This window comes from Pipistrellus kuhlii, unplaced genomic scaffold, assembly GCF_014108245.1.
Source record: "Pipistrellus kuhlii isolate mPipKuh1 unplaced genomic scaffold, mPipKuh1.p scaffold_m20_p_27, whole genome shotgun sequence".
NCBI lineage: Eukaryota > Metazoa > Chordata > Mammalia > Chiroptera > Vespertilionidae > Pipistrellus > Pipistrellus kuhlii.
In genome coordinates, this window is record NW_023425526.1 from 1,045,345 (window position 1) to 1,065,166 (window position 19,822).

The 19,822-nt window shown below is 45.7% G+C and overlaps 1 protein-coding gene across 2 annotated transcripts; it reads left to right on the forward strand.

The window, feature by feature from the left end:
* Positions 1–15,706: 15,706 nt before the first annotated feature.
* Positions 15,707–18,660, forward strand: LOC118727962 (regenerating islet-derived protein 3-gamma). Of its 2 annotated transcripts, none has more exons than XM_045587238.1 (7): positions 15,707–15,815; positions 16,091–16,182; positions 16,747–16,865; positions 17,060–17,197; positions 17,764–17,884; positions 18,169–18,236; positions 18,454–18,660. In XM_045587238.1, exons 2-6 carry the CDS (start codon positions 16,119–16,121, stop codon positions 18,234–18,236), a joined length of 510 nt encoding a protein of 169 aa, XP_045443194.1. In that variant the 5' UTR covers positions 15,707–15,815; positions 16,091–16,118; the 3' UTR covers positions 18,454–18,660. The 2 variants fall into 2 exon arrangements, with proteins under 2 accessions (XP_045443194.1, XP_045443193.1); XM_045587237.1 differs by having other exon boundaries at positions 18,169–18,227; positions 18,440–18,660.
* Positions 18,661–19,822: the final 1,162 nt, after the last annotated feature.

Here is a 19,822-nt window from a genome sequence, read left to right on the forward strand (position 1 = left end):
CACACTGCCCACCCCATGCCATGCTGCCTGGCACCATCCCACCCACCCTCGGGACACTTGGAGGACTGACCATGATTTATCGTATTGTTGACCTTTAGAGAGAGGGTCTGTAGTTTCATCAGCTGTGAGCCAAAAAAGATTCCGTAAGAGTGCCCAGCTCCTGCGACAAGGAAAACAATCCCTGACAGCCTTTTTCTGGGTCAAAGACTGTCCCAGACCCTTCCTTCCGGAGCGCAGGGAGGGCCTCCGCGGTGCCCGGCAGCTCAGCTCTGCAGACAGGGGTGTCCCCATGCCATCCACAGGCAGTCCTTTCCCAAATCCAAACTCACAGACCCCCTCATTCCTGCGTGTGCAGCGACCCCATGTGGCCATTTCCCAGGATAACCACACGCTGAGAGCTCATCATTTAACAAAGCAGGGGGTGATTTCTTTTGTCAGGAGATGTGCTTTCATCCCACTGGGGAGGGAAGTCCAAGTAGCCCCGACTGGGAGAGGTAGGTGGGCTTGCCGGACAGACATCCCTCCGGCCTGCTGACCACAGACCTGAGCTCAGAGCGCCCCCTACAGCAGCGTCTGGGAGACAGCAACAGGGGGGTCTGCACAGCTAACCTCCAGGTCTATGGCTGCCCTCCCTCTCCCCCTCCCCCTCGCCTCCCCAACCCTCAGCAAGGCTGCTGGGCCTCAGAGAGAAGATAAAGGCAGACAAGGAGGCTGCTTGGCGTAAACTCAGGAGGCAGCAATGCGACGTGAGAGCTGGAAAGGGCCGTGGGGTTATCTAAGCCACTCCTTCCTTTTAGAAATAAAACCACCCAGCAAGAGGCTGCACGCGGCTGCTGTTAGTCTGTGCTGAGTCCTGTGGCTGCAGTAACGTGAGGGTGGTTTTCTCTCGTGTAACCCAGTCCTCGGAGGAAGGCGGCGGGCTGCCAGGTGGATCACAGTGTCAGCTCAGCCGGGGTAGAGGGGGAGAGGGAGGGCAAACATAGACCTGGAGGTTAGCTGTGCAGACCCTCCTGTTGCTGTCTCCCAGACGCTGCTGTAGGGGGCGCTCTGAGCTCAGGTCTGTGGTCAGCAGGCCGGAGGGATGTCTGTCCGGCTCCCCTCTATCCACAGGGGCTTCCCGGCACAGTGTGACCGCTAGAGCCCGGCCATCGAGTCCGAGTTCCAGGCAGAAAAATCCAGATGGGACAAAGGCAAAGCTCGTTTCCCAGAGGCATAGGCTCCCTTTTAACTAGCTGTTCCTGTTTTCCAGCAACTTCCCTTATCTCTTATTGGCCATCCCGCCTGTGACGGAAGCTGAGATTGTGGGCTTGTAAGCTGGGAACAGTCCGAGAAGGGGAGAGTGAGGATGTAGACAACAAGAAGCCACGTCTGTGACCAGTGGTGTTAGCAGCCACTGTGTCGTCATGCCTTCTCCCTCACTGATCCGCCCAATCACCCTGCCAGCCAGCGCTGGCTGTTCCCATTGCATGGCGAGGTGGGGGGGAGGGAGCTTCGGGTTGTTACCTGCTCTATAGCTGGTGAGCGTTGGAGACAAAACCTGACCTAAAATATATGGTCTTAACGCTATGGCACCAGTGGAAGGGGAAGAACCAAGGACCTGCCCGGGGACCTTTCCCCAAGGGCACTTCCAGAGCTGCTCCGGGGCTGCCTCCTCATTGGTTCTTCACTGCAGGTGAAGAGGAGCCACCCGGAACCTGATTTGGGGGAGAAGGGTGCACTGCTGCCCCCACGCAGTTGGTCGGTGTGTAAATAAGAGAGTTTGCCCACACCCTCCTCCTGCTAATCTCGAGTCCAACCTTCCACATGAATCTGGGCTATTTTGTTTTAACATCCCATCCGTCACCTTTTACTATTGGTGCAGTTGGGTTCAGATTAAAAAAAAAACACATGTAAATGTATAACATAGATAAATCCTTTTTGCTTTATAAATAGGCCCTTGGATTCATAAAAGAACTCATCCAGAGTTCCTTTAACTGGAAGTCTCCATAATTTTTAAATACACACTATTTTAAAGTATTAACTAGTTGACAAAATGGCCCAGAGACAGAGAAACTTAAAACTAGATCATGTGTTATTTGTCTTTCTCTGATTGGCTTATTTCACTTAGCAAATCATCTCCAGGACCCTCTGCTCTCTCAAGGGGAAATAGAGCCTTTTTTTTTTTTTTTTTTTTTTTACTGCTGCATAGTATTCCATTGTAAAGGTACCAGGTTTTATCCACTCATCTACTGATATGATCTCACTTATATGTGGAATCTAATAAACACAATAAACTGATGAATGAAAAAGAACCAGAGGCATGGAAACATGGACTAGACTGGCGAATCTCAGAGGGAGGGCGGAGAGAGATTAGCCAAAGAACTGACATGCAGACATGCACTGCCCAGACACAGACAGCAGGGCGGTGAAGGCCTGGGGCAGGGTGGGATCTGGGTCGTGTGGGGCTAGAGGGGAAGGAAATGGGGAAGGGCATCTATAATACTTTCAACAATAAAAATAAATTTTTAAGAACTGGATTATGTTACTGCTAATTGAAGGTCAATTGGAAATCCTCGCAGTACACATCAGTGGGAAAACGGAGTTGCATACATGACCGGCATTTCCCAGTCGCCTCTCCCATAGAGCAAGTCCCACCGCGCCTGGGATTTCTGATAATGAGGAGGAAGAATGGCGAGAGTGGGCCCGGGAGCGCGGTGCGCTGCAGGCAACGGCCTGTGCAGTGGCGGTTCTGGTTTGCTCTCTTAGCCATTTGCCATGGGATGTTGGCTGAGACTTTATCCTTTTGGTGAGACTCTGGGAAACCATCGGGCATGGGCAGAGAAAGCGCCTGATGGAACCCGGCCCCCTCCAGTCCTGTGCAGGACTGCGGAGCGTCCAGCAGATGGCGCCAAACACCTCTTGCCCTGTGGAAGGGACCCACCAGAAAGGCTGCTCCCCCCACCCTTCCCTCCCTCTGTCCTCGCACCCTGCCTCTCCCAGTCCCTCCGTCTTCCTTTAGTGACCGATTCATCAAATCTCTATAAAAGCCTAAAGCCGAGCTCTGTACGGAATTTGCCTAATATAGGCATAATAAACATAAGAAACACATTGTGCTCTAGAGATTTATGGTTGCGGTGAATATTTGTTCAATGTCTTTGGAACATCAGTGAGAGAGTAAATACCTGCCAGGACTGAGAGAACAGAGACCCACGTGGACTGAAAGAGGAAGCAGCCTGCTGTCTCCCGGGCTCGGAGGACAGACAGACACGCCGGCGGCCAAGAGCCCAGGAGCGGCCTTTCTCCCTTGGGCGGCTGCCGGGGAAAGGCCAGCATGCCCTCTTCCTGCAGCCACTGCTCTCTCCACTGGCCCCAGGCCTGCTCTGCAGCTCCCACCTGTGACCGGGGATCCCCGAATGCAGAGCTATCCTCGCCTCGTGCAGGCGCCTTACCCTGAGCGGAGCGTATCCACTGGACTCCTCCCGGGGAGCAGCAGGACAGGACCCGCCGCAGCCCGGGGCAGCAGCAGGAGCCTGGGCGCCCGCCCGCCCTCCCTCCCTCCTTCCTTCCCTTCCTCCCTTCCTCTCTCCCTCTCTCCCTCTCCGCTTGCGGGTCCCGGAGCAGCGGGTCCCGATTTTTGGAAAGACTGGAAACACTGGAAAGATTCTTTCCAAAAATCGGACTTTTTTTAAAATGCCATGGGACTCGGGAAAAATTGTTAGAAATGAGGACTGCCCCCCCAAGACCTGGACGATCTGGTCACCTGACCCTAGAAGGATCTTCAGATAGAGTCTCCGTTTACCCCCGAGGAAGCAGGTGCAGAGAAGTTGTTACTTGACTTACCTGGCTTTTCTCCGGAAAACTGGAGAAAACATGGTGGTTCAAAGTGCCATTTCCCTCCACGCTGGTTCCATTCACGTAGGCCACACAGCCCACCCAAACCAGGGTGGCCAGACAGTGTTTCCCAAACTTTTGACATATGTGTACCCCTTCTATAATTTTCATAACGCTGAGTACCCCTCCTATTCATGAGAACGCAGAAATAGGTGCAGCTAAGCATGGTGCAGTGCATATCCCCACCAAACTCCGGTGCAACACGTACCCCCACCAAACTCTTCCCATACCCCTGGGGGTACGCTTACCATACTTTGGGATACCCTGTACCCACTATCTTATAGGATCTGAGTTTACTCCTCAAGCTTCCAGCCTTGAAACGGCTGAACTTGGACTACATACTCAGGTTGCCCTTGAGACAAACCACTCTCACACTGTCAGCCTACTGGGCTTGCCTGAGCTTCAGTCTTTGTTTCATGGTTTACAGCTGAGTTCATAGGGGCCGATGACCCAGTGTTTACCTCTACCCTTTACAACTGACATACCTTTTCCCAGGACTGCTGGTATTTCCTTGTGTTGTCTCAGATCCCCCCGATGCTAGACAGACAAACTGCCGAGGCCTGAAACCACTGCAGCTCCCAGACCTGATGTTTATCCTCAGCCCATTCCTTCCGTGAAGAAAGCTGCCTGCAGTGCACTCTGTTCCCATCCCTTGCACCTAGCCTTCTGCATGCGGAGGCTGTTCTCCTGACGAGTGTTCTCTCTGCTCCTTAGGGTGCTGATTAGCACACCCTCCTGCTCCAGAGGGATTTCCCGAAATGCGCCGCAGGCAAGCTCCTATGCTACCTTCAGCTGGAATAATTGTGGGGAAAGGCTCCACCTGAAAAAAATCTTGAAACTCTCTTGTGTTAAATTTTGCAAAGCAAAATCACCATTCTGAACCTGTGTTCACACACATGTGCACCTGAATTCACGTGTGGGTGCATACACATCACCAAGAAACCCAATGAGACACGTTCGAGGCCAGTGGCACAACCACAGACAATTCGAGCAATTCCTACTGGCTCTCCAAAATTAATCAGACCAATATTCTGTGCAGTAAATATCTTTTTATAAAATGACATTTAAACTCTGCATGAAAATTCTGAAACTAATGAATCCATTTCGACTCAGGTGAAATCATTCAAAACCTATCATGTCACAGAGCAATTAAGTGGATCTTTTCAGAATTTAATGTGTTGCTGCTGAATGCCAGAAATAATGGACAGAACTGGCAATTTAGACAATTGTCTAGATCAAAGGGGAGTTGGAGCTCACCGCATTTATTACAGGTGTGGGAACAATATCAGTGCTTTTCTGATATTGTTAGTATTGTGTTTGTGCAAGTAAAGAGAATCTGCTAACCACACTGAACACATTTTTTTCCTTAGTATCCAGTAGGTTAATGTAGCTTAGCAAATAACCACATGTGGCTCTGCTCACAGAATTTCCCTAGTGTTTTCAATCCTCTCCATGTATATAGCTCAGAAATCTGATTTTCTGGGCTCAGGTCTTCTAAATGTCTGGTCTATCCCAATGGTAAATTAAACATCTTAGAAAAAAAATTTCCTCTCACATGGTGCAGAAGATAATGGTCTTTCAGCAAAAGCCAAGACTATTTTTAATAGAAAAAAAATCTATTTCCTCCGGAAACGAGTACCCATGACTAAGACCATAGCTTTGGTATTGGGTTTTAGTCCTCTTTCCTTTACTTTTGAGGAAGCATGACCAAGTTATTCACCCTCTCCAAGGTTTCATCTTCTTGTGTGAAAAACAAAGTAAGCTTAGCTGTCTCATAATGATGGTCTGGATGTTAAAACAATAATTTATGGAGAGCTCTTAGCACAGTGCCAGGCACAAAATTAGAGCTGAGCAAGTGGTATCTATGATCAGATGAGCTCCTGCACAGATCAGCCTGGCAGTTCCCTGATAACTGAATTTATGAGTAAAGTTTTTTACTAAATTAGAAACATCTGAACACTCTTTAAAAATAAATAGTGTTTCGTTTTATTTAAAGATAAATATACAGAGAATACAAATAGCTGGCCATCATTGCTGGCTTTATGTCCTCAAAGCAATATTGTTAAAGGTCAGATCAATTAATAGGTAAGCTATACAAATAATTCAATGAGTCACTTCTCTATAATTTACATCTGCAGACCCTTTTTATGTACTTATGTCATTCCACTGTTACTATTGAGCACTGTTAGGACACAGCTAGGCACTGAAGAAAATATTCTTATTAGCTGTGTGTATTGTGTAATTATACGCCAGCATCGTGCTTAAGACTATTCATTCATTATCTTATTTAATTTCCACCCCAACATCCTGAGATGAGTCCTTGTGATTTGAGAGCCCAATCCTGAGTCACTGTGCCTCACTGATTATCCTTTTCACTAACTCACCGTGGGGCCAGTTTGGGGACAACTACCCACGGTATCTGGCAGCCCAGGGCACATCTTGAGTAGGAAAGGGAGCACCATGACTCTGAAGCATTCATACTCTCTCAGATCAATTCCAGCCTGAGAATCCTATTGGGAATCCCAACCCCGTGTTTTCTCTACTCCACACACCCAGGCTCCCTATTGCGGCCAAGTCACCTCGTCCCAAGTAGCCCTGAGGGCTGGAGCCAGCACTCTCACCATTCCTGAGAGCATGTCCTGGGGGATTCGTTCTCGGAATGTTCTGCTTCTTGACACTCCTCAGTTGTCTTGGAGCAGTCTCAGCTTTGAGACATGCCATTCCTTTTCTGCTTAGGACCTTGTTTGGTGTATCTGGTTATTTTACCTTTTTCCTTAGAATTCCATTTCTACCAGATCCTCAGTGAAATATAGTGGCAACCATACTTTGGTAAAAACTGCTGTTTGAATTTTAACCCTGCTAAGTCTGGCTCTTGCATCTGATTAAAACACTAGGTATTTACCTCAGCTTCCAGGTGGAGACCTGGAGGCTAAGGCAATTTTCCCTTGCCTGGGACCAGGACCGCAGGAGATTAATTCCCACTGACTCAGTAGCTTCAGGGATAGAAACTGTAGATAACCTTTAGAGACTAACCGCTGAGCTCTGCTTCTGTGTTATCGGCTATTGCAAGATAGGGCCACATTCCAATGTCCAGCAGGTTGTGACTGGGAACCAACCCTGCGGGCTATCCCCAGTCTTTAGAATTTAGTCTTTAGGATTTAGAATTTAGAACAAAGGAAAATTCCTGTGGTTTGAACCTTTAAAAGGGACTGCCTATCCCTGAAACAGTGTAGTAGTGTGAGACCATCTTCGTGTGGTGCTCTTGCGGCTGTCCTGGCCAGTTATTTCAATAAATTCTTGTCTGCTTTTTATTATTATTATTATTAATCATCAGCCTCCCGTGGTCTTATTCTGAACCCAGGTTTCGACCCCACAACACTCAGGTTGCTGTCTGGATTTTTATTCTGTCCTAACTCTTAGCCATCTCTTCAATTAAAATGGAATTTTATTCATGTCTCCATTCTCCCCTAAGCAGCAAAGGTTAATCTATGAAACATAAAGAGAAAAGAAAATGTAAGAAAAGGGAAGCCTCGGATATTATGCATTATGTTTTGAATAGTATTTTCTATATGATTCCTTTCCTCTCTCTTCCCACTTCAGACCATGAAATGTGAGGTGAAGGAGCAAAACTTTCATTTACTCTGAGGTCTTAACTCCAGCTAACCAACAAGATCAGATAGCTGAAGAATTTCAGATGATCTGATGTTTCTTTCTGCTCCTAATCCTTCTTTTTTCTTTTCTCTTAATAACCTTATCTCTGGACATTTACCTTCAGAACATTCTCTCTCATAGAACCTATTTCTGTCTGCATCAACCTGTGGACCCTATTCTGTTCTTTGATTTAGCTAAAATTTCAGTGTGTTGATGTAGACAGTCTGTCTTTCTGCTAGGCTAAAATTAACCCATAGAACAAGGAGTAGTTAGAAACAGCACTTACCAAGCTTTACTAATTTTTTAAAGATTTTTCTGAAAGAATAGGTCCTTTTAGAAACTGAATTCTCCCCTGATCATTTTCCATACACATGCCAGTAGCCATATGAAGTACTTTAGGCAACATACTATAGGAACCAAGCACTATAGGAACCAAGATCACAGAATTTAACAAATGGTTACACTTTAAATAAAGATATTTAATTAAAAATGCTCTGTGCTGATTCTTTAAGGATAATCTTCTTAAGCATATATGCAAGGAGCTCCTCGTCTGTGTGTTTTCATTTTGGAAATCAGCTGTTTCTAACAGCCACGTAGTAACCGGCTAAATAATAGAGTGAAAATTCTCTGTAATGGCTCCTCCTCAGACAGGTTTCCTGACCCTGTACTTTTCTCAAAGCTTGCTCACAAGCGACCCCTCTGGTGCAACAAGAGAAACATGATGGCCTTGGAGATGATGGGAGACTTTAATGTGGGAGCAGTAACTGTTTCCCAGAGGCCTCTTGATCCACCTTCAGTATATTCCAGCCAGCAATGGTGGTGGTGGTGGTGGGGTGTCATCAAAGGGACCTCAAAGGCCTCTCTGGCCAAAATCCTCACTGAAATTTTGAGAAACACGACGCAAGGAGGGGAGGATAAAGTCACTTACTCAAAATAACATGTTAAATGGAGGAAATAAAATGAAAATCCAAGTCTTCTAAGGCATTAAGCGAGTAAAGGCAACTGCTGTAATAAGCCAAATCGTTGTGAATAAACAAACATGACTGTGTGCTGCATGTTCTCCGTGAGCACACACACTCAGGCTGACCGATGGCATGCGATGGAAACAGCATTGTGCCATTTCTCAACCTGTTCTGAGAGGACGGGCAGCTTCTGCTTTGCCCTCTGGAACCCTGACCAACAGCGAAAGAAGTCTTACTGTCCCAGCACCTCTGTGTGCTGAGAAACCCAAGCCACATGGAAAGGCGCTGTGGAACTGACACTGTATTTACCAGCCCAACGGAGCCCTCAGCCAATAGTTAGCTTCGACTTCCACTCCTGAGGTCCAGCTCATTTGATCCTTCATATGACTGAAGCTCCAGCCAGGATTTGCATGAGCAACACCAAGGAAAAAACATATAAGCAAACCTAGTCAACTCACAGGACCATGATAAGTAATAATAAACTGTTATTTTAAGCCCCTGTCTTTAAAAGAGTTTATTGTGCAGCAGTAGGTAATCAGATGACTAGCTGATAAACCACTGAGACATTTTAAACAGGAGGGTAATAATAATTCAGTTCATAACTGAACATTTTGAATAGGTGGGGCCTGAGGGATCAGACGATTTAGAAAGTAGGAGATAAACACTTTCTTTGTCCCCTGCTCTCATACACATTCCAGTTTATTTGAAGTTTGAGGGCTACTGGATGGAACTGAGTGACATTTCTCCTCCCAGGACATATGGTATTTATCACATAAATTCTGAAGATATCAGAGAGAAAGACAGGGAGAGAAAGAGAGAGAGAGAGAGAGAGAGAGAGAGAGAGAGAGAGAGAGAGAAGAAGAAGAAGAAGAAGAAGAAGAAGAAGAAGAAGAAGAAGAAAAAGAACCAAAACCCTTACACAGAACTTCTGACCCATGACTGATAAAGTACCAGGTTCCAACTCTGGTAGCAAGCTTTGAAGATAACACCAATGATCCCTGCTTCCTGGTACTCACACTCTTATGCTTATGTGATTCCATGCCATATCAGACAGGGCTGACCCATGTAACCAATATGATATTGCAGAAATGGCCATGCAACGTGTGAGGTTAGGGTTTAAATGACATTGCAAGTCTTGCCTTGTTCTATCTTGGATAGCTCATGCTGGTCAAATTTGCTATCCCCATGTCTATATTACTTTATCGTAAAAAGCCTTATGTATAGTCAAACGAAATTTGTTACCACATTTTTATCCTCAGAAATTTGTTGCCTATTCTTGGTCCTTTGTTTTCCCCTCTTAATGTTTAAATTCGTTTATGGAATCATAACAAAACCTTGTTTGTGTTCTAATTGCATGTCTATTGATCAACATCATAGTAGGAAACATCTTTAGACTATTGACTCTTTCTCTTTTCAAACATAATAGATTTCTCCATATATTTAGGTCTTCTTTATAGTTAAACATATTTTTTGTGAGAGTTTAACTATTTTTTATCAGCTATATTCTTAAGTACTTTATATTTTTCTTCCTTGGTAAAACTGGGATCTCTTAGAAATACTTTTTCTAAATCTGTTACTAGAATATAAAATTCAACTGAAATTGATATGTTGACACCATATTCTTCTTGCTTACTAAATTCTCCCATTTACTCTAACAATTAATTTGGAGATTCTTTGAGTTTTAGATGGTGAAAACATACCATTTGCACATAGTAATAATTTCATTTACTCTCTTACTATGTCTAAATTTTCTGGTATTTTTTTCTAAGTACTTTCTACAACATAGTACACATGTAGTTGAATAGAAGATATCTCCGATGGTGGAATACTTTTATCTTTCTGATTTTTAAGGAAATGTTTTCCTTTTGAGTCTCTGTAGTCTTCTTTATTATGTTAAGGAATTCCTTTTTTCTTCTTCTTTGTTAATTTTGTATCATTCATTAATGGGTGTAGAAATTCACCAAATATTTTTTTTTCCTTTTATGATGATCATGTATTGTTCTCCTTTAATTTCTTAATGATTATACTAATAGTTTTTCATAACCCTTACATTTCTGAGACCAACTTCTTTTTCTTTTCATTTATTGTATACTTTGGTGAATTTGATTTGCTTAGTATTTGCTGGGTTAAATGCTAAAAATTATTAAATATCAAGATACTTTGAAATAACAGGATACTGTAATATTAACCTGAGTTTGCCTCATATGGAGAAACTAGAGAATGGATTTGAATATGCTAATGATAAGCGTTGTATTTTATTTAAAAGTAGAGACCAGGTGCACAAAATACGTGCACTTGCGGGGGTGTGCGGGCATCCCTCAGCCCAGCTTACACCCTCTTACAGTCCGGGAGCCCTCAGGGGATGTCTGACTGAAGGCTTAGGCCCACTCCCTGAAGAGTGGGCCTAAGTTGTCAGTTGGACATCCTTAGCACTGCCACTTGCCAGCTGTGAGCCTGGCTTCTGGCTGAGGGGCACTCCCCTTGAGGGAGCGCACTGACCACCAGAGGGCAGCTCCTGCATTGAGCGTCTGCCCCCCGTGGTCAGTGAGCATCATAGCGACCAGTTGTTCTGCAGTTCCATTGATTTGCATATTATTATTATTATTATTATTATTATTATTATTTATGATCTCTTAAAATGTGAATGTGTTGCTAATTTGAGGAAACATGTTACCTGAATATTAAGGTTCCTAAGGGTTAAAAAATTTAACTAATTGGAAAGAAATTATGGTTTTGTTGTCATGTTGAAGGAAAAGGAAAGTGGATTCTGAAAGTTGTAAGGTTTGGGAGGAAAGGAAGTTATATAAATGACACAGGCCAGTAAGCCAGGACAAGTGGAACAGGGAAACTGAGATAGTTAAACAGTAATTTGGAGCCATTATTACCGGTAAATCCCGTCTTCCGTAAACCAAGGAGACTTAACAGTAAATGATTTGCATTTTGCTTCCCTAACCAAAGGTCAAATCACTTATATCTACAAACTCAGGGAAACAGATAGCAGAAATCCAAATAGTGTCCATTGCTGGCCACACCCAAGGACAAATGAAGTTAAAACTTTCTTTCATTTCTTTTTCTTTTCTTTTTTTAAATATATTTTATTGATTTTTAACAGAGAGAAAGGGAAAGAGATAGAGAGCTATAAAGGTTGATGAGAAAGAAACATAGACCAGCTGCCTCTTGCACACCCCCTACCAGGGATGTGCCCACAACCAAGGTACATGCCCTTGACCGGAATTGAACCTGGGACCTTTCAGTCCGCAGACCGACGCTCTACCACTGAGCCAAACCGGCTTCGGCTGAAGTTAAACTTTCTTGACCTAGAATTGGCTTTAAGTCATTCCAATAGGCCCTGGGATACCTCAAGATCTTTGTACAATGGAGACTAGGGACCAAGTTCTTAAGAAGAATGTGCTGAATATCTCTTCTACTTTAATCTCTCTCAAGTTAGAAGGCCTCCTGGCCCAAGCCCCTCCTCTTGAGTTCCTGGCTCATCGCCATTCACCAGGAGACTGTTCTGGTCAAGACATGGAGGGAAACAAGTTTGGACTCTCCTGGGAAGAACCCTACCTTATCTTGCCTACACTGAGACTGCTGTTCAGACTGCAGAACGAAGGTTGGGCCCATCACGCACTGGTTAAGGGCTGGCCACCAGCTTCTCTGGGTGGAGACACCTCAACTTGGATGGCCATACCAAGACATAACCCCTTGAAATTAACACTAAAGAAACTATAAGCTGTCTATTTGCTTTAGGGTTCTGGCAAATTGCGGGGGCTTTTACAATGTGGGCTGGGGAAATGTGCACAGCAATCTGTATCATGCTTACCCAGTTAAGTCTAGATAATTTGAATGACTTGGATATTTCAGCTTTTAGGCCAAGAGATTGGCCAGGGCTAGGTTTAGGAGCAGATGTTGCAGGAAAAGATCTTCTAGGAAGGTTTGCTCCAAGACTGGTAGCCCCAGCCTCTACCATGCAAATAGAAGTAGGCTATAAGGAAATTAATGTCTGGGTGGGATAGACTAAATATTCTGTACATGCCCTAAATGAAAGCGAATGTTACGCTTGCGTGGCAGGAAGGCAGGAGGCCCACGTGGTCCCATTTCCATTCAGATGGACCTTAGACAGTAATGGGGTGGAATGTGTGCTTGCTCTGTGTCAGGAGAAACCTGCCTGAGAAATGCTTCCTGTAAAACTCTCTCCCCATTGTTCCCATCTCATAGAGGTAAAGAGAAGGATCCCCCAAAACCGCCCAGCCCCGTCCTCCAATGTAAACTATACCTCCTGTCCCTCAAGGGGGGAAAGAGGACTTGGAGTCTATGGGAAATTTATCCCAGCTGTGTAAATGGCCGGTATCCTCAGAAGCACTGTGGATACCCGCGGCTGAAGTGCGATGGTGTTATGGGGACCATTCCTTGTGGCCTTGCCCAGCACCTGGAGCAGAACTTGCACACTCATACAGTTGGTTTCCCCCTTCACTTTGGCAGATTGTAAACCTTTTTCAACGGACAGACTAGGAAGAGGACAGAGAGGCCAGGGAGCGCCTTTGACCCCATATTTACACAGATCCCACCGGGGTTCCAGGAGGAGTGCCAGGGAGTTCAAGCCTAGAAATCAGATTGCTGCAGAATTTGAATCTGACTGTTCTGGTGGTCCACTGTAATCAAGAATGTGGGTTGGATTCATTATATTTACTATAACCAGCAAAGAATTGCTAACTATACTCGAGATGCAGATAAAGGTACAGCCAAACAACTAGATGGCACCAGCAGGGTGACTGGGGGAATAGGTTGGCCTTGGAAAGGGTTCTGGCAGAAACAGGAGGAGTGTGTGTCATGTTGGGGGGCCAGTGTTGTACATTCATTCCTGACAGCCCAGCCAGCTGGACCATCACTGAGCCTATACTCTCAATTCCAATAATTGCAGGCTGTTGTTGTACCTTGTGATTAAGCCCCTATCCCAGTGGTCGGCAAACTCATTAGTCAACAGACAGCAAACCATGGCTCTCGAGCCGCATGTGGCTTGTGAGCCACAGTTTGCCGACCACTGCATTAGCGCAATGGTTCAGAGAGTGGAAGGGAATGATGGTATCCATGCTCACTGCTCTGATGATCAGGTTAGGAGTTCCAGTGATGGTGTATCAATCATCCCATGCATGAGGGGTCTTATGCAAAGGTTAATGGAAACTGTTGGCCAAACAGCAAAATAATCTCCTCTTAAACACTGCAGAGCGGGAATGCTAGTCAAGTTTGAAGAAAAGAGTTAAATAAGAAAAGTGGGGAGTTGTGGGAATAAATAAGTAATCTTTTCTGTCAAAGAAGGGATTTTTAGGCAGCTGCCATTTTGGCCCTGTGACTTACAGCTTCCTGGGGCCGCCATTTGAAGCAGCAAAGGTCAACCCCTCCCTTTTTCCTTTAAATTAGCCAATGGCTCAAGAATGTGAGCCTAAGCTCTGGCCAATCAAGAGTGAGGGACAGATGACCTTGACATGTGTCAGACACAAAATTGCGAGCAGACGGCCTGCTCAGTGGGCGTGCTGCCAGACCCTGTGTGTGCACGCCTCCTGCAGGGGAAAGGTATTACCTTGCTGTCTGGCTCCTGAGTGTCCTTTGTCTTCTGCCAGGAGCCCTGGTTTGGGGGCTCGCCTTCTTTCTAACACCGTGCAGACCCCACTCTCAGTGAACTGATGGCTGCAGCTGGAACAGAAACCCTGGGCAGCACCTTAGCCCTGCTTAGGACACCGCTGGGCTTTTCCTTGGTGAGGTGAAGGGAAACGGGACTTTGGAAACTCAAGGATGTGACTTCATGCAAATAAATGCCACTCATTCTCCCATGGGAGTCTCAGAAAATTCCTTTTCTGGTGACATTGCAAGGGCCCCACCTCCACCAGCAGCCAGTGGGGACACAGAGAGCTCCCCATCGATAGCATCATATTTATTTTTCTCCATTTGCTCTGTTCACATCAGGATCTAAATAAACATGCTCCACACATTGCATTTGAGTGATACATTTCTCAAATGTTAAGAATGTAATATCGCTTTATTTGTAAAAATTCATTTGCTGAGGAAATGGAGTCATAACATAAAATATCTTCATCCCTGATACTTCCTGAGCATAGCCTAATGTTAATCCGAGGTTCTCAAAGTGTTTTGACCTCATGATACTTTTACACTTAAAAATTATTAAAGACCTCAAACTATTTTTATTCATATGAATTATTGATATTTATAATATTAGCTGTTAAAACTATTTTTAAAATATTTTTTTACTATCTAGTTTTGATCATTTTCAAAAAACTTCCTCCAAAAATGCCCATATAGAATGACAAGTTTTTCTCTCAGTCCATTTTTCAAGTAAGAATTGTGATTCGTGAAAACTGTAGATTAAAACTGTTACAAATACGTTTTCTTAAGACAAACATTATATTTTATTGTGCAGACTTCCCATTTAGTCATAGAGAATGTTGAAATAAATATATCCAAGGTTTCAGACTTGATAAAATTATTTTTACCATTTCATCAAGTTCACACAGGACAGTTTTTCAGTAAAAATGTCTTGTTTCTTGCAAGTGCATGGAGAACACAGGCTGATGCTGCTGCCTTGATTAATGCTGGTGCATCAGAACTTTTACTCACCAGTGGGTGTGGCTCGGTGTTTGATCCATCTTGCTTTCGTCCCACAGTGCGAATGTCAGCACAGTAAAAAAGACAGAGAATACTTTAGTATCGTTATGAAAGTTACTACTTCACAGTTTCCCTGGAAGGGTCTGCCGGTCACAGCCTGAGAATGCCGCTGTGAAGTGTCCAAAGGCCTCACCTGCTGTCCTTCCTGGCTTCCCCGCTGAGTCCAAGACCCTGTGACAGCCCCTCTGAACCACTGCTCTTCCCTGGTTCTAATTGTTTCTTTTCCCTCAGCCAATACTCGGTTCTCAGCAATAATTCCTATTTCTACACCCACCTGACTTTTACTTAGGTATTTCTTTTTATTTATTCTTAAAATACAAGGTTTAAAGAAAAACATAGATACAGGAAAAAATGAAACATATTCCTACATATGCAAAAAAATACAGTATCAAAGTTTTTCTTATCTATTCAATGCCACATTTCTAAAGCACATAACGTAAGGATTTGTGCCAAAGGCTACCTTCATTCCAGGAAATTTTTCAGAATAAGAAAACAAGGCATAGGATGATAAAGTCCAAACTGCAACCGTTCCCGGTGCCCCTGTCCTGGTCCACGTGCCTGCTATTCATTCCAAGGCCACACCCTCGGACTCTTATAAAAGCCGCATCTTCTCTGACTTGACCAACCATCCCAGACACAGTACCTGCAAAACAGGTGAGTGGGAGCTGAGAGGAGGTGAGAGCCATGGCGGGGGTTTGCCTCACACATTTGGGGAGAGGCTATGGGAGGATTCTGGTCTTCAAAGAACATCAGTCTGAGGGATAAGAGGGTGTACGGATTCTCCAAGTATTTCCAGAATCATAAAAGGGATAGATCAATTTATTTCTAGGCGTGTTGTCAAAGGAAAAGACAAGAGGGAGAACGGAGGGGTCCCTCCATGCCCTCTCTCTGACCACACTTCCTGAGTGATCTCTGCTTGCTTCCCCAAGTCACAGGGATTGTACAGCGCTGCCTGCCATGGCCCTGCCCAGCGTGTCCTGGGTGCTGCTCTCCTGCCTGCTGCTCCTGTCTCAGGCGCAAGGTGAGCTTTCTCCGCCTCCGGCACGGCACGGGGTTTCCTGGGAATGCTCAGGGCCAGGAAGTGGAGGAAGCCTCCGGGAGGCCCGTGGCGATGGTGAGGCGTCTCCTCACACAGTGAGACTGCCTGCCATCCCTCCGTCCTCACTCCCCCCTTCGGGGTAACTCCTGGTGGGGGCACCACGGTGATCCGTTCACAGTGGAATGAGATGGTTCTCATTTTGTGAGTGGACTTGGGCAGGAGGAAGAGAGAAAGCAGGAAGGGTCAGGGGTGAGAGAGGCAGGAGAGTGTTAGGAGGGCTTGGTGTGAGAACCTCAACGCAGAGTGGGGTAAGTGTTGGACTTTTGACTAAAGGGGGAGGGTAGAACGGAAGGGATGCTTCTTCATTTAATGGAGGTAGTTCAAGATCAAGAAGTCCTGAAAGTGTGGGAAACGGTGAGAGGTAGGCAAGAGTTTGGTGTTCATTCCCCCAAGAACGGGCTCCCAAATATTCCCAAAGTCAGTCCCAACACCCATCCCCACACTGTGTCCCACTCCATTCCTCTCTCTTACCTCCACCCACCCCAGGTGAAGAGTCCAAGAAGGAGCTTCACTCTCCACGGGGCGCCTGTCCCGAAGGCTCCTATTCCTATCGCTTCAACTGCTATGCTCTGTTCATGACACCCAAATCCTGGGCCGATGCAGATGTGAGTAGGTGCATTTACAGGTGGAAGTATTACATTTGGGACAGGATGGGGAGGGTATGGCCTCCATTTTCCAGATTTTTTGAGGGTGAGGATGAGCACCCTCATCTTTTACACACACACCTCTTCTTACCCCTCAGCCCTGCCCCATCCCTATGACGTCTCAGCCGCCTCCTCAGTCTCTCCTCCCCACACAGATTGCCTGCCAGAAGCGACCCTCGGGGTTCCTTGCGTCTGTGCTCAGTCCCTCTGAGGCATCCTTCCTGGCTTCTGTGGTCAAGAGCAATTCAAACAGTTGCCCAGACGTCTGGATGGGGCTTCATGATCCCACACAGGTGCGATGGCATCGCCTGCCTATTATCCCTGAAGCTGCTCTGGCCATGCAGGCCCACCCCCTGGCCCTGCGCCTGCCCAGAGAACTCCAGAGCTTGAGATCTGCAGGGGCATTTGGGAAAAGGGGAGGGTCTGGAGGTCAGGTGAGGAGCTGAGTTCTGTGAAGGTCAGTAGTCTCCAGCTGAAGTTAATCTGCCTCTGGTAGAGATTTGTATACAATTCAGACATGACACCCTGTAATTCAGTTCTCTGAGCTTCAGTGAGAAATCCTACATGAAAATGAGATTCATTTTTCCTTATAGAATAGCCATGGCCTCTGAGATTCAGGGTGTAATTATAAATTCGCTGCCAATTATTGTCCAGCAGGGAACATGTTACTCCGAGCGGTTCCATTGGTCTTTGTGATTATTGACTTTTGGACTTACCAATGGGAGCAAGGAATTAGGGAAGGGGAAAGCAGACCAAATTCCGTGATCCTTAGGAGAGGACCAGGTGTTCACCGGAGGGATCCTGCATAAAGAACTCTAGTGACCACTCAACCTTACCAGGCTCCATCTCTGCTCTGTAGGGCTATGAGCCCAATGCAGGTGGATGGGAGTGGAGCAATAATGATGTGATGAATTACGTTGCCTGGGAGAGAAATCCTGCCACCAATTCTGGCTACTGCGGGAGCCTGTCACGAAGCGCAGGTAAGAAAGAGAAGAGCTACCTTCTGGCCAACCTTTCCATCCCCTCGTCCCCCGTTTCTGGGCCTATCCTTCAGGGAATTCTCCTGAACCAGAAAACACAGTGTTGGTTTGTCTTCTCCCACCTCCTTTCATTTCTTTTCTCTGTGAGTTTCCTTCTCCTGGAGAAGGTCACTGGTGATGATGTGGGCAGGGCTTTGAATCCTAGGCCAGAGTCTAGACATGCTTACATGTCTTTCCTTTGAGCTCTGAGATCCCCTAGCCCCATTCATCTTTTCTCTCTCCAGGATATCTGAAATGGAAAAACAATAACTGTGCTCAGAAGTTACCCTATATCTGCAAGTTCAGTCATTAGGTGAGTCCAGCAGGTGTGGCTCAGTGGTTGAGCATCAATCTATGAACCAGGAGGTCTCAGTTCAATTCCTTGTCAGGACACATGCCCAGGTGGCGGGCTCCATCCCTGGTGTGGGGTGTGCAGGAGATAGCCAATCAATGATTCTCTCTCATGATTGCTGTTTCTCTCTCTCTTTCCCTCTCCCTTCCTCTCTGAAATAAATTAAAAAACAAAAACTAATTAGGTCAGGTGGGAGCCAGCGGCCTGAGTTTGGGATGTAGCTCATCGTGGGACCAAGTGAGGACCCGCCAGAAAGGAATATTTTTCACACACCCTCAACCTGGATCTCTTCTTTCTCATCTTTCCTCCTCCTCACCCTCACTTCAGGCTTCCATGTGTCCCATGGCCTGAAGTCCCAGACAGTAGAAATAAATATTTTACTCAATTCTTGTGCATTCTTGTATTTCAGTTTCATAGCAAGACTGAGGAATCAGTGGGTGTGGGAGAAAACCTAGGTGCTGCCCTTGTTCCGTTTCCTTCAGGCCCCTGGGACAGTGACTGCAGGGACGTCCCCACCAGCGTATTTGCAATAATCCCTGTTCACATGGGATTCACATGCCCTCTCCTGCACCCGCCTCCTGCTGGTGTGGCGCCACAGCATCGTGGGTTCCTGTTCGCCTCTGATGCTATGTGACGGCACTTCTGACATCACTGGCCAGAGGATTGGTGGTTCTCTTTAATTTGCAATCTAAATTGGACCATAGGTTTTATAAAATATTAACTACTTGGACGTGGTAACAGCTAAAATGTAGAGCATTAGAAGTTGTTCCTCTTCGTGAAGAAAAAGTCTGAACAATTTGAAAACCAACAACTTTTCCTGCACCCATCACCCTGATGCCTGCCGAGGCCCCAGAGCACAGGCCTTCTCGTTTCTGTGGGAGCCGGAGCTGCCGGCGCCTTGAGCTCTGAGGAACGTTAAACGGTAATTGTGACAGATTGCTGAACACTGAGTGTGGATGCGGTTAAGAGAGAGAAACTGCAGGAGGCTGTGGTCTTAGGGAGGTCGCTTCTCTTTCGTGGGTTTTACTTCTGGAACCCCACCACATTCTTGTGATGAAGAATCTGTCCAGATAAAGACACCGCAACGGAAGAAAACTGCATGTTAATAAACTTGATAGTTACAGGTGTAAAACTCCTCAACAAAACGTTATCAAACCGATTTCAACAGAACATGAACAGTGTCATATACCATGACCAAGTAGGAATTATTTCTGGGATGCCAGGAAGGGTCAACATATGCAAATCAATCAATGTAATACACCACCTAAAGGCCAAAAATTCCTCGGTCATATCAATAGATGAAGAAAGAGCTCCGAGAATCTATGGCACAACATCACATCCGTAGTTAACAAATAAGGTGTTGTTCACTTAAATATGTTAAGAGGGTAGATCTCATGTTAGGTGTGTTAGCACAAAAAGAAAAACCCATAAACAAATAGTAGAACATAAGGAAACTCTCAGAGGTGATGGTAATACCTAATAACTTGGGTATGGTGATAGCAACATAAGTGTTTACATAAATCCAAACTCCTAAATTGTATACATTA

Bases quoted from the DNA above. Each gene is read 5' to 3' on its own strand.
- LOC118727962 (XM_045587237.1), top strand. From the start codon at position 16,119: ATGGCCCTGCCCAGCGTGTCCTGGGTGCTGCTCTCCTGCCTGCTGCTC. The intron at 16,183-16,746 runs GTGAGCTTTCTC...CACCCACCCCAG, and splicing joins GCTCCTGTCTCAGGCGCAAG to GTGAAGAGTCCAAGAAGGAG. The intron at 17,198-17,763 runs GTGCGATGGCAT...TCTGCTCTGTAG, and splicing joins GGCTTCATGATCCCACACAG to GGCTATGAGCCCAATGCAGG.